Here is a 12,291-nt window from a genome sequence, read left to right on the forward strand (position 1 = left end):
TAGTTCATAGACTATATATATTTTTTATTGATTGATAATATAGGTCAGTCTAAATCCAGGTAGGAAGTGGTAGAAAGTTATGAAGAAATTTCTTCCATCGCAGTATTTTCAATTTAGCGCTATTTAGCAAATTTGGTTGATTTTGTGGTGTCAACACAGTGAGCTTATTAATATTCTTCATCAAAAGTATGGGCAAAATGGAAATATTGACTATAAAAAAGATTGGAATGTTCTCGTCATATAATTGCTACATTTGTATCCAAGATGGCGTAGCAGTGTGTTTGTCTTATCCTGTGTAAATAGTTTTTTTGTTGTTGTCGTATATACTTATTTTAATCTCACTTTCTATCTACAAACTAAATATACTTTCCTGCAACCCGCCTCACCCAATGAGGTACGGATCTGCTATTTTTATTCCTTATAACTCGAAACTTCATCAGGAGCTAGCCAGCTAACTAGCTACTAGTGATCAGTTGTTGTTAGCCATGGCTAGCGGCCTTCACCTTTAGCACGGACACCTGCCAGCTTTAGCTTGGACAATACCGATATCAAACCAGAGCATTTCAGACTGCTTCTCCCTACCACATCGCCAGATTCCTGCCGCAAGCTCTGGGCCATTACACCGGATCATCGCAGCTAGCTAGCTGCAACCGATTGGCTACTGTTAGCTAACGCCTCTGTCCTGAAGCGAGCACTAGTTAGCCTTGAGTTAGATTTGAGCTTGGCCCATATACCAGCTCATTCTTGGGCTACTATACCTCTTTTGCCAATTGGCCTGGACCCTTCGTTGTCGACGGAGCCCCGCCGATCCATCACGACTGGCCTGCCGACGTAATCGTCCGGTGTGGTTTCAACTGGCTTTTCCGTTGCGGTGTTGCCGAAGACCCATCCGCCATCCCCGGCCCGCTAGCTTTCTGAACGCTGTCTCCTGCTCGCCTACCGTAGTAGCGACTGCTGAACTGCTCCCTGACTCCACTATTGCTGCTCATTAGACCCTATGATCACTCGGCTACACAGCTGATGCCTGCTGGGCTGTTCACTAATGCGGTACTTATTTTGGTTTATCTGTCGGCCTCAGCCTCGAACTCAGGCCCTGTATGTACCAAATGACACGCTCTGTCCATTCATTGCCATTTTCCCATTGTTTTCTTAGCTCTCCCGATCAACACCCGTGATTGCTTTATGTCCGTCTCTAATGTCAATATTCCTTGTCTACCGCTTTCTTGGTTAGTTCTCATTGTTTTATTTCACTGTAGAACCCAGTGTCCCGCTCAACATGCCTTAGATAGCTCTTTTTTCCCACCCCCCACACATGTGGAGACCTCACCTGGCTTAACTGGTGTCCCCAGAGATGCAACCTCTCTCATCGTCACTCAGCGCCTAGGTTTACCTCCACTGTACTCACATCCTAACATACCCTTGTCTGTACATTATGCCTTGAATCTATTCCACCACGCCCAGAAGTCTGCTCCTTTTATTCTCTATTTCCAACGCACTAGACGACCAGTTCTTAGAGCCTTTAGCCGTATCCTTATCCTACTCCTCCTCTGTTCCTCTAGTGATGTAGAGGTTAATCCAGGCCCTGTAGCCCCCAGTACCACACCTATTCCCCAGGCGCTCTCATTTGATGATTTCTGTAACCGTAAAAGTCTTGATTTCATGCATGTTAACATCAGAAGCCTCCTCCCTAAGTTTGTTTTATTCACTGCTTTAGCACACTCCGCCAACCCTGGTTTCCTAGCCCTGCCTGAATCCTGGCTTAGGAAGGCCAAGAAAAATTATACAATTTTCCATCCCCAACTACAACATTTTCCATCAAGATAGAACTGCCAAAGGGGGTGGAGTTGCAATGTACTGCAGAGAGAGCCTGCAGAGTTCTGTCATACTCGCCAGGTCTGTGCCCAAACAGTAAGAGCTTCTACTTTTAAAAATCCACCTTTCCAGAAACAAGTCTCACTGTTGCCGCTTGTTATATACCCCCTCAGCCCCCAGCTGTGCCCTGGACACCATATGTGAATTGATTGCCCCCCATTTATCTTCAGAGTTCATACTGTTAGGTGACCTAAACGGGGATATGCTTAACACCCCGGCCATCCTACAATCTAAGCTAGATGCCCTCAATCTCACACAAATGATCAAGGAACCTACCAGGTACAACCCTAAATCCGTAAACACGGGGCACCCTCATAGATATCATCCTGACCAATTTGCCCTCTAAATACATCTCTGCTGTCTTCAACCAAGATCTCAGTGATCACTGCCTCATTGCCTGCACCCGTAACCCGTCCGCGGTCAAACGACCACCCATCACCACTGTCAAACGCTCCCTAAAACACTTCAGCGAGCAGGCCTTTCTAATCGACCTGGCCCGGGTATCCAACTACCTCATCCTGTCAGTAGAGGATGTCTGGTTGCTCTTTTAAAAGTGCTTTCCTCACCATCTTAAATAAGCATGCCCCATTCAAAAAATGTAGAACTAAGAACTTATACTGCCCTTGGTTCACTCTAGACTTGACTGCCCTTGACCAGCACAAAAACATCCTGTGGTGTACTGCATTAGCATCGAATATTCCCCGTGATATGCAACTTTTCAGGGAAGTTAGGAACCAATATACGCAGTCAGTTAGGAAAGCTAAGGCTAGCTTTTTCAAACAGAAATTTGGGGCTGCCCACTGCACTGAGGATAAGAAACACTGTCACCACCAATTTTCTACGTCTGGTCATGCTTTCCACCTTGCTTCCCCTACCCCGGCCAACAGCTCTGCACCCCCCACAGCAACTTGCCCAAGCCCCCTCCGCTTCTCCTTCACCCAATTCTAGATAGCTGATGTTCTGAAAGAGCTGTAAAATCTGGACCCCTACAAATCAGCTGGGCTAGACAATCTGGACGCTCTCTTTCTAAAATTATCCGCTGCAATTGTTGCAACCCCTATTACTAGTCTGTTCAACCTCTCTTTCTTATCGTCTGAGATCCCTAAAGATTGGAAAGCTGCTGCGGTCATCCCCTTCTTCAAAGCGGGAGACACTCTTGACCCAAACTGTTACAGACTCATGTCAATTCTGCCCTTCGAAAGCCAAGTGAACAAGCAGATCACTGACTGTTTCGAATCCCACCGTACCTTCTCCGCTATGCAATCTGGTTTCTGAGCTGGTCATGGGTGCACCTCAGCCACGCTCAAGGTCCTAAACGATATCATAACCGCCATCGATAAAATACAGTACTGTGCAGCTGTCTTCATTGACCTGGCCAAGGCTTTCGACAATCAATGCATTCTTATCGGCAGACTCAATAGCCTTGGTTTCTCAAATGACTGCCTCGACTGGTTCACCAACTACTTCTCAGACAGAGTTCAGTGTGTCAAATCGGAAGACCTTTTCTCCAGACCTCTGGCAATCTCTATGGGGGTGCCACAGGGTTCAAATCTCGGACCGATTACTTTCTCTGTATATATTAATGATGTCGCTCTTGCTGCTGGTGATTCTCTGATCCACCTCTACGCAGACGACACCATTCTGTATACTTCTGGCCCTTCTTTGGACACTGTGTTAACTGACCTCCAAATGAGCTTCAATGCCATACAACACTCCTTCCGTGGCCTCCAACCGCTCTTAAATGCTAGTAAAACGAAATGCATGCTCATCAACCAATCGCTGCCCGCACCCGCCCGCCTGACTAGCATCACCACCCTGGACAGCTATGACTTAGAATATGTGAACAACTACAAATACCTAGGTGTCTGGTTAGACTGTAAACTCTCCTTCCATACTCACATTAAGCATCTCCAATCCAAAATTAAATCTAGAATCGGCTTCCTATTTCACAACAAAGCCTCCTTCACTCATGCTGCTAAATATACCCTCGTAAAACTGACCATCCTACCGATCCTCGACTTCGGCGATGTCATTTACGAAATAGCCTCCAACACTCTACTCAGCAAATTGGATGCAGTCGATCACAGTGCCATCCGTTTTGTCACCAAAGTCCCATATTCTACCCACCACTGCGACCTGTATGCTCTAGTCGGCTTGTCCTTCATATTGGTCGCCAAACCCACTGGCTCCAGGTCAGCTATAAGTCTCTGCTAGGTACAGCCTTGCCTAATCTCAGCTCACTGGTCATCCCCAAAGCCAACTCCTCCTTTCCTTCCAGTGTTCTGCTGCCAATGACTGGAACGAATTGCAAAAATCACTGAAGCTGGAGACTCATATCTCCCTCACTAACTTTAAGTTTCAGCTGTCAGAGCAGTTCACCGATCGCTGCACCTGTACACAGCACATCTGTAAATAGCCCACCCAACCTACCTCATCCCCATATTTTTTAAGTATCTCTACCGGTACATCATCTGCACATCTATCACTCCAGTGTTAATGCGAAATGGAAGTTATTTCTGGGAGGATTTTTTAACCGGGCCAGGTGCCTTTCTATTAGGAGGAATGCCACACTGAATTAGTCATGTGAAAAAATAGTGAGAAAGTGGGATTTGGTTAGGATTTTGAGTCTATTGAAACAGTAAAATAACCTCATATCAGTTTCAAGGCAAATGTACAGACGCATCGCTTCTCCATGTCTCCTCCCACCATCATTCATCCATGTTATGTGTTGTCTCCTCCACCTGGTTCTCTCTTTGGTGTGTGTTTCAGCTGTGCCTGTCCCTCCCCCACCAGGAGTCAACATCCAGGAGCACATACAGATCCGGCAGGAGGAGAAACGCCAGCGGATCAACCGTCGACACCGGCTGGAGGAGGGACAAGGTTTGGGCTAGGAGGGGTTAGGGGAAGGTGTGTGTGTGTGTGTGTGTGTGTGTTTTTGTTTGGAGAACAGAAAATGCAGAGGATCAAATATTGAGCATGGTTACAGTGGTGGGTGTGGGTTTGAATTTCGGCAGGTAAGGGTTTGGTGGTTGAGGGTATGTGTGTGTGTGTGTTGATTGGGGGAGTGACCTGATTGGTATGATAGCTGTGTGGGGCTATGAAGAATATGGGCAGGGGAAGACAGTGGAATGGTTATCAGAACTCACTCTTTCTTCTATTTTCAATAGACCATTCAGTACTCTGACCCCGTTTCCCATAATTTGTTATTGTGCCTTTGTGATCCACTTTTTGAGCTGAAAGATGATGGCCAGAGCTTACCCATGATGTTGCGTAACGATTTAAGTCAATAAGTCAATGTTTTAGTCAAAGTATCATATATTTGGGCTTGAAGTGACAAATCCAAACGGCCCACTTTGTGCAAATACGTGTGAATGCGGTGTCTTTTCCTATGATATGACACAAAAATCATTATATTCAGAGGCCCCGGTGCACAACTGAGCAAGAGGACAAGTACATTAGTCTCTAGTTTTGGAAACACACACCACAAGTCCTCAACTGGCAGCTTCATTAAATAGTACCCGCAAAAAACACCAGTCTCAGCGTCAACAGTGAAGAGGCGACTCCGGGATGCTGGCCTTCGAGACAGTGGTTTCTATGTGTGGCAAAGTTTTCTCTAAATCAATGCTTGTGACAAATCCAGCTCCAGAACCAGCCATGAAGCCAGCTGCCTCGTCTTTTGAATAGGCTGTATAAAAATAAAAAAATGCAACAAAAAGATAAGGTTAGCAAGATAGCTTCATTGCATTCGGAAAGTATTCATACCCTTAGTCCTTTTTCCACATTTTGTTACGTTACAGCCTTATTCTAAAATTGATTAAATTAAATGTTTTCCTAATCAATCTACACGCAATACCCCATAATGACAAAGTGAAAACAGGTTTTACTTATTTACATAAGTATTTAGACCCTTTGTATGAGACTCAAAAGTGAGCTCAAGTGCATCCTGTTTCTATTGATCATCCTTGAGATGTTTCTACTACTTGATTGGAGTCCACCTTTGGTAAATTCAATTGATTGGTCATGATTTGGAAAGGCATGCCTGTCTATATAAGGTCCCACAGTTGACAGTAGAGGTCGACCGATTATGATTTTTCAACGCCCATACCGATTATTGGAGGACCAAAAAAAGCTGATACCAATTAATCGGCCTATATATAATATATATATATATATACAGTGCCTTGCGAAAGTATTCGGCCCCCTTGAACTTTGCGACCTTTTGCCACATTTCAGGCTTCAAACATAAAGATATAAAACTGTATTTTTTTGTGAAGAATCAACAACAAGTGGGACAATATCATGAAGTGGAACGACATTTATTGGATATTTCAAACTTTTTTAACAAATCAAAAACTGAAAAATTGGGCGTGCAAAATTATTCAGCCCCCTTAAGGTAATACTTTGTAGCGCCACCTTTTGCTGCGATTACAGCTGTAAGTCGCTTGGGGTATGTCTCTATCAGTTTTGCACATCGAGAGACTGACATTTTTTCCCATTCCTCCTTGCAAAACAGCTCGAGCTCAGTGAGGTTGGATGGAGAGCATTTGTGAACAGCAGTTTTCAGTTCTTTCCACAGATTCTCGATTGGATTCAGGTCTGGACTTTGACTTGGCCATTCTAACACCTGGATATGTTTATTTTTGAACCATTCCATTGTAGATTTTGCTTTATGTTTTGGATCATTGTCTTGTTGGAAGACAAATCTCCGTCCCAGTCTCAAGTCTTTTGCAGACTCCATCAGGTTTTCTTCCAGAATGGTCCTGTATTTGGCTCCATCCATCTTCCCATCAATTTTAACCATCTTCCCTGTCCCTGCTGAAGAAAAGCAGGCCCAAACCATGATGCTGCCACCACCATGTTTGACAGTGGGGATGGGGTGTTCAGCTGTGTTGCTTTTACGCCAAACATAACGTTTTGCATTGTTGCCAAAAAGTTTCATCTGACCAGAGCACCTTCTTCCACATGTTTGGTGTGTCTCCCAGGTGGCTTGTGGCAAACTTTAAACGACACTTTTTATGGATATCTTTAAGAAATGTCTTTCTTCTTGCCACTCTTCCATAAAGGCCAGATTTGTGCAATATACGACTGATTGTTGTCCTATGGACAGAGTCTCCCACCTCAGCTGTAGATCTCTGCAGTTCATCCAGAGTGATTATGGGCCTCTTTGGCTGCATCTCTGATCAGTCTTCTCCTTGTATAAGCTGAAAGTTTAGAGGGACGGCCAGGTCTTGGTAGATTTGCAGTGGTCTGATACTCCTTCCATTTCAATATTATCGCTTGCACAGTGCTCCTTGGGATGTTTAAAGCTTGGGAAATATTTTTGTATCCAAATCCGGCTTTAAACTTCTTCACAACAGTATCTCGGACCTGCCTGGTGTGTTCCTTGTTCTTCATGATGCTCTCTGCGCTTTTCACGGACCTCTGAGACTATCACAGTGCAGGTGCATTTATACGGAGACTTGATTACACACAGGTGGATTGTATTTATCATCATTAGTCATTTAGGTCAACATTGGATCATTCAGAGATCCTCACTGAACTTCTGGAGAGAGTTTGCTGCACTGAAAGTAAAGGGGCTGAATAATTTTCCACGCCCAATTTTTCAGTTTTTGATTTGTTAAAAAAGTTTGAAATATCCAATAAATGTCGTTCCACTTCATGATTGTGTCCCACTTGTTGTTGATTCTTCACAAAAAAATACAGTTTTATATCTTTGTTTGAAGCCTGAAATGTGGCAAAAGATCGCAAAGTTCAAGGGGGCCGAATACTTTCGCAAGGCACTGTGTGTGTGTATATATATATATGTGTGTGTGTATATATGTGTGTGTGTGTATGTATGTGTGTGTGTGTTCATTCAGTATTGTTGTAATTGTCAATATTACAAATATATATTACAAATATATATATATATATATATAGACAATTACAACAATACTGAATGAACAATTTTAATTTTAAATTAATATAATACATAAATAAAATTGTCAATTTAGTCTCAAATAAATATTGAAACATGTTCAATTTGATTTAAATAATGCAAAAACACAATGTTTGAGAAGAAAGTAAAACTGCAATATGTGCCATGTAAAAAAGCTAACGTTTAAGTTCCTTGCTCAGAACATATGAAAGCTGGTGGTTCCTTTTAACATGAGTCTACAATATTCCCAGTTAATTTTTAGGGTGTGGTTATTATAGGAATTATAGGACTATTTCTCTCTCTACCATTTGTATTTCATATACCTTTGACTATTGGATTTTCTTATAGGGACATAGTATTTAGTATTGCCAGCCTAATCTCGGGAGTTGATAGGCTTTAAGTCATGAACAGCTCTGTCCACCAGTCGGCCTGCTGTGTATACCCTGACTCTGCTTGCACTGAAAAGTGAGAGAGAAGTGACAAATATACTTGTGTATTGATTTTAAAGGCATTGATGTTCATGGTTAGGTACATTGGTGCAACGATTGTGCTTTTTTCGCGAATGCTCTTTTGTTAAATCATCACCCGTTTGGCGAGGTTGAAGTAGGCTGTGATTCGATGATAAATTAACAGGCAACGCATTAATTATATGCAACGCAGGACATAAATTAATTAAAAATCCTGCAATGTGATTTTCTGGATAATTTTTTCTCATTTTGTCTCTCATAGTTGAAGTGTACCTATGATGAAAATTACAGGCGTCATCTTTTTAAGTGGGAGAACTTGCACAATTGGTGGCTGACTAAATACTTTTTTGCCAAACTGTACATGATGTAAACAAAAATGTGCATTGTCATTATGGGGTGTTGTGTGTAGATTGATGAGGGGGGGTATAACAATTTAAGCAATTTCAGAATAAGGTAATGTAACAAAATGTGGAAAAAGTCAAGTTATCTGAATACTTCCCAAATGTAGATAAGGTTAGCATGCTAGTTAGCTACGCTGCCACCTGTCAGTGCCCTATTTGTTGATACGTAGAAATAGAAATTACGTAGAAATTTCCACACCCAATTCGTGAATATGTACAAGATGCCTTCATCATTCTTTGGAGTTGGAACCTAAATGTGCATTTCCTCTCTAGGACAGCTCCTTTAAATGTGATTGCAACAATGCGATTGCTACAAAAAAATGTTATTTTAAATTCATGATATGCAGTGTATAGCCATTATATTCTTCAAGAATCAACTTATAAATGCATCATTTGTCTAACCTCATCAGAACTGAAAATATAAGCTTTTTCTACTCGTTTGTAAACGATGCAATTGTAAACAAACACTGTATAGCTTCAAAACATGGTTAGGACTATAATTTTGATCTCAGGGATGGTCAGTCCATGCATCCATAGCTCTGTCTATGAATTTGACAGTGGTTACATTTCTCTAGCCCCCTCCTCCAGCTGTTTACTGAAACAGTGTGGTGGTGACAGCTTTGCAATTTTTTTGATCTGCCCCTTTTAATTAAAGTCCCGTTCTAAATAGGTTTCCTCTCTCTGGGGCATCTCTGGTGCAGAGAATAAGAAACAATTGGGAGTCTATGTTCATTCTTCTACTGCTTTGGCACTAGAGTCCTTGGACGGCGACACTACTTGTGTTATAGAGAAATCTATATCACAGTCCAACTCGATTGATCATCTCTCTAAGCAGCAGAGTAGATTTCTTGCAGTGGCCGTCGACTGATACAGCAGAATTAGATGCATGTGAAACAGCAGGCGTTGTCAAAGTGCCTAGCCTCAAACAACAAGCAGACTATTATGGGATAGAATAGAGAGGAGAGAAGAGAAGTGACGGCTAGACTTCCGACACCAATTGCGCCTATTTTATGTTATCCTAGACATTGATCGGTGCAGGCTTTCAAATTAGTATTTATAGTAACAAATTAAATAATCCACAATTTTTATTTTATCTGAACAGGGCACATTTTAAAATATCCTTCATGGATAATAACTAATTGGTATAAATAGATTGTGTCTGTTCCCTGTGGTTATATTTGGAAGCAACAAATTAAAGGTGCAATATGCTCCACCATTTCGTGGTTGTTAAAATTCTAGTAGTTCTCCTAATTTTAGTTTGACAAGACAAGCAATCTATAGTGTAGATAATCATTGTATCAGCTAAAACCCTGTGAAATACTGTATATTTTCAGTAACTAAATATTTTGTATTTTCAGCTGTTTGAAGCTGGTGTACAAAAACCAAAACTTAAAGACGCAAAAACGACCTGTAACTGGAAACATAAATAGTGCACATAGAATAGATCCACCGGTCCTTGCTTTCAATGAGAGTGACAATTATTTAACTCACATTTCTATGTGAATTTGGTCGGGTAGCCTAAAAAGTTACACATTGCAGCTTTAAGATGTTGAAGAGGAAAATACAGATGGAAGATGTAAAAGAGATTCATCTCTCTATTCTTAATCAGGATTAATAATATGTCAAACTGGTTTACCCATTCAAATAGTTCTATACTAAGATCTTTCCCTCTTCTACCCTAATTTCTCCCCCTCAATTGATGGTTCTGAGATTGAGAGCAGGGGAATGTCTAGGTATTGACTTTGGGTAGAAAAAATACTAAGGGAGGGTGGATTTTCTGAAGCATGTCACTTAAGATTGAATTGTACTACACCGGTTCCGACACTCGTCGGATGCGGCAGGGCTTGCAAACTATTACAGATTACAAAGGGAAGCACAGCCGCGAGCTGCCCAGTGACATGAGCTGAATTACTTCTATGCTCGCTTCGAGGCAGGCAACACTGGAGCACTAACCACGGTTGCCAGGTGCATGGTGTTTCCTCCGACACATTGGTGCGGCTGGCTTCCGGGTTGGATGCGTGCTGTGTTAAGAAGCAGTGCGGCTTGGCTGGGCTGTGTATCGGAGGACGCATGACTTTCAACCTTCGTCTCTCCCGAGCCCGTACGGGAGTTGTAGCGATGAGACAAGATAGTAACTACTAAACAATTGGATACCACGAAATTGGGGAGAAAAAGGGGTAAAAATAAAATAAAATACTAAACTCTCCTTCCAGACTCACATTAAACATATCCAATCCAAAATTAAATCTATAATCGGCTTCCTATTTCACAACAAAGCATCCTTGACTGATGCTGCCAAACATACCCTCGTAATACTGACCATCCCACCGATCCTCGACTTCGGCGACGTAATTTACAAAATATCCTCCAACACTCTACTCAACAAATTGGATGCAGTCTATCACAGTGCCATCTGTTTTGTCACCAAAGCCCCATATACTACCCACCACTGCGACCTGTACTCTCTCGTTGGCTAGCCCGCGCTTCATACTCGTCGCCAAACCTACTGGCTCCAGGTCCTCTACAAGTGTCTGCTAGTTAAAGTCCCACCTTATCTCAGCTCACTGGTCACCATAGCTGCACGCGCTCATGCAGGTATATCTCACTGGTCACCCCCAAAGCCAATTCTTCCTTTGGTCACCTCTCCTTCCAGTTCTCTGCTGCCAATGACTGGAACAAACTCCAAAAATCACTAAAGCTGGAGACTCTCTTACCTCCCTCACTAGCTTTAAGCACCAGCTGTCAGAGCAGCTCTCAGATCACTGCACCTGTACATAGCTCATCTGTAAATAGCCCATCCAATCTACCTCATCCCCATACTGTATTTATTTTTTTATCTTGCTCCTTTGCACCCCAGTATCTGTACTTGCACATTCATCTTCTGCACATTTTACCATTCCAGTGTTTAATTGCTATATTGTAATTGCTTCGCCACCATGGCCTATTTATTGCCTTACCTCTCTTATCCTACCTCATTTGCACATGTTGTATATAGATTTTTCTACTGTATTATTGACTGTACCTTGGTTTACTCCATGTGTAACTGTGTGGTTGTATGTGTCAAACTGCTTGGCTTTATCTTGGCCAGGTCGCAGTTGCAAATGAGAACTTGTTCTCAACTAGCCTACCTGGTTAAATCAAGGTGAAATATTTTTTTAAATATCTAAGAGACGGAACGTGTCTCCTTCCTGAGCGGTATGACGGCTGCGTGGTCCCATGGTGTTAATACTTGCGTACTATTGTTTGTACAAATGAACGTGGTACCTTCAGGCGTTTGGAAATTGCTCCCAAGGATGAACCAGACTTGTGGAGGTCTACAGTCTTTTTCAATGTTTTTTTTAGGTATTTTCTGATTTCTTTTGATTTTCCCGTGATGTCAAGCAAAGAGGCACTGAGTTTGAAGGTAGGCCTTGAAACACATCCACAGGTATACCTCCAATTGACTCAAATGAGTCAATTAGCCTATCGGAAGCTTCTAAAGCCATGACATAATTTTCTGGAATTTTCCAAGCTGTTTAAAGGCCCAGTCAACTTAGTGCAATAAATTTGTGGAGTGGCTGAAAAACTAGTGTTAATGACTTCATACACTACCAAGTGTATGTAAACCTCAGACTTCAACTGTATTGCCTGAATT

The 12,291-nt window shown here is 42.3% G+C and overlaps 1 protein-coding gene across 20 annotated transcripts in view; it reads left to right on the forward strand.

Annotated features, from left to right (window-relative positions):
• Positions 1-12,291, forward strand: part of mycbp2 (MYC binding protein 2) — a 316,135-nt gene that overhangs the window by 120,407 nt on the left and 183,437 nt on the right. For 15 of the 20 annotated variants that reach the window (XM_090215106.1, XM_090215110.1, XM_090215108.1 and 12 more), the window contains exon 17: positions 4,642-4,752. In XM_090215106.1, the coding sequence (XP_090071232.1) occupies positions 4,642-4,752 (111 nt within the window). The remainder of the gene's footprint in view (positions 1-4,641; positions 4,753-12,291) is intronic. The other 5 variants (XM_021578605.3, XM_090215109.1, XM_090215112.1 and 2 more) reach the window with 1 other exon arrangement.

The sequence above is a fragment of the Oncorhynchus mykiss genome, chromosome 22 (assembly GCF_057628025.1).
Source record: "Oncorhynchus mykiss isolate SJ-2025 chromosome 22, ASM5762802v1, whole genome shotgun sequence".
Classification (NCBI taxonomy): domain Eukaryota; kingdom Metazoa; phylum Chordata; class Actinopteri; order Salmoniformes; family Salmonidae; genus Oncorhynchus; species Oncorhynchus mykiss.